The 1,659-nt window shown below is 38.8% G+C and overlaps 1 gene segment (V, D, J or C); it reads right to left on the reverse strand.

The window, feature by feature from the left end:
• Positions 1 to 1,202: 1,202 nt before the first annotated feature.
• LOC114636148 lies at positions 1,203 to 1,655 on the reverse strand. The segment is given in 2 exon segments: positions 1,203 to 1,525; positions 1,610 to 1,655. Coding segments are annotated over 2 exon segments (369 nt in total).
• Between the last annotated feature and the right edge of the window lie 4 nt (positions 1,656 to 1,659).

Here is a 1,659-nt window from a genome sequence, read left to right on the forward strand (position 1 = left end):
TTCAAATATTGGAGAACCATGGTCCCATTACAAGAACAAATACCCCTTTCTCTCCATTTTTATAGCATCTATTTTTCTTCTTTCTTTTAGTAAATGATTTTCATGCCATTGGTTATAGGCAACATAGAATTAGGAATTTAATTTCCATTTTGTGGAGAAAAGAGAGGTTGGTTTGATGTAACCTATTCTGTTGACATACATTGGCCAAGATTAATGAGACTAGTTAGAGAATGGAGGGCAGAAAGATGTCCACCAATGAGGACACCATGTCTCAGTCCTGTGTTTTCTGATCCCAGTGTTCTAGTCCTGTGTTTTCTGATCCCAGTGTTCTAGTCCTGTGTTTTCTGATCCCAGTGTTATCCTGTGAATCCACATCTCAGATAAGTGATGGGAATGAGCTGTTGATGGGAAGAGAAATAAGAATGATCTCCTTGAGAAACAATGCCCTTACCTATAATAGTGAATAGTGTTGATTCAAGTAAAATATTTATTAGTAAAAAAGAAGAATGAGCTTTTGAAATATTAACATTTGAACCTACTTAGTATACCTATGTTACAGAAGAACACATCCTTTGACTACCTGGTAGCACAAAATTAGCGATGATTACATTATTTCAATAATAATATGTATGGTTCTTGGCCACATTTAATAATAGCATATTATGTTCTTTATATACAGAGAGCTGATCTTATAAGTTAGTTCTCAGAGAGATAACTGTGTCCTTATTTAATTATGGACTTGTGTTTAAAGACTTCCTTTAGGGAAGATGAGTACAATTAATCTCAAAGATCAATTAGTACAGTAAACAGTAGAAATGATACAAAGCTGCAGGCATGAGATCAAAAATCCATTATCAAATCTCCCTGGCTGTCCTCACCAACACTGCGCTTCACTGAGTTATCTTGCAAAATATGAACTCTAGTTTGTCCTTATTTTACACTATTAGATTATATAATCATTTAAATATTCTACAAGTATGTGAACAAAAAATAACTTTAATAGAATATGAGAGTGCACAGAAGGCTGTAGCAAATTTCCATGGCTGGAAGAAGAGTCCATATCTTTATCATTAAAACACATGCTCACAGAGCATAGGCCAGAATTTATTTTCTGAAGTGACTCCTGATAAGATTTTGTTGATTGTCACTGCCCCCTGCTGGTCTTGAGGATATCTGTACAGGGGATTTTGTGCAGGTTCCTACTAGATTTCCTTCACTGTGTCTCTGGCACAGTAGTAGGTGGCTGTGTCTTCTGTTTGCATATTGTTCATTTTTAAGAAAACTTGACTCTTGGAGGTGTCCCTGGTGATGCTCAGTCTGGATTTGAGAGCTGGATTATAATCTGTGCCTCCACTGTTCCACATAGCTCCCATCCACTCCAGAACCTTTCCTTGAGGCTGGCGAACCCAGTGTACACTATAGCTAGTTAATGAGAATCCGGAGACAGTGCAGGTGAGGGACAAGGTCTGTGAGGGCTGCACCAGGTCAGGACCTGATTCCTTCAGCTGCACCTGGGACAGGACACCTGTAGAAAAGCAACATCACCATCAGTCATACATTCCACAGATGTCATTTTTGAGTCCTTCTCCTGAAACTCTGAAACACTTACAGCTTGGAAAGGTGACCAGGCAGAGGAGCAGCACCAGGACAGCCATGCTC

The sequence above is a fragment of the Grammomys surdaster genome, unplaced genomic scaffold (assembly GCF_004785775.1).
Source record: "Grammomys surdaster isolate TR1022 unplaced genomic scaffold, NIH_TR_1.0 122503, whole genome shotgun sequence".
NCBI classification, from domain to species: Eukaryota; Metazoa; Chordata; class Mammalia; order Rodentia; family Muridae; genus Grammomys; species Grammomys surdaster.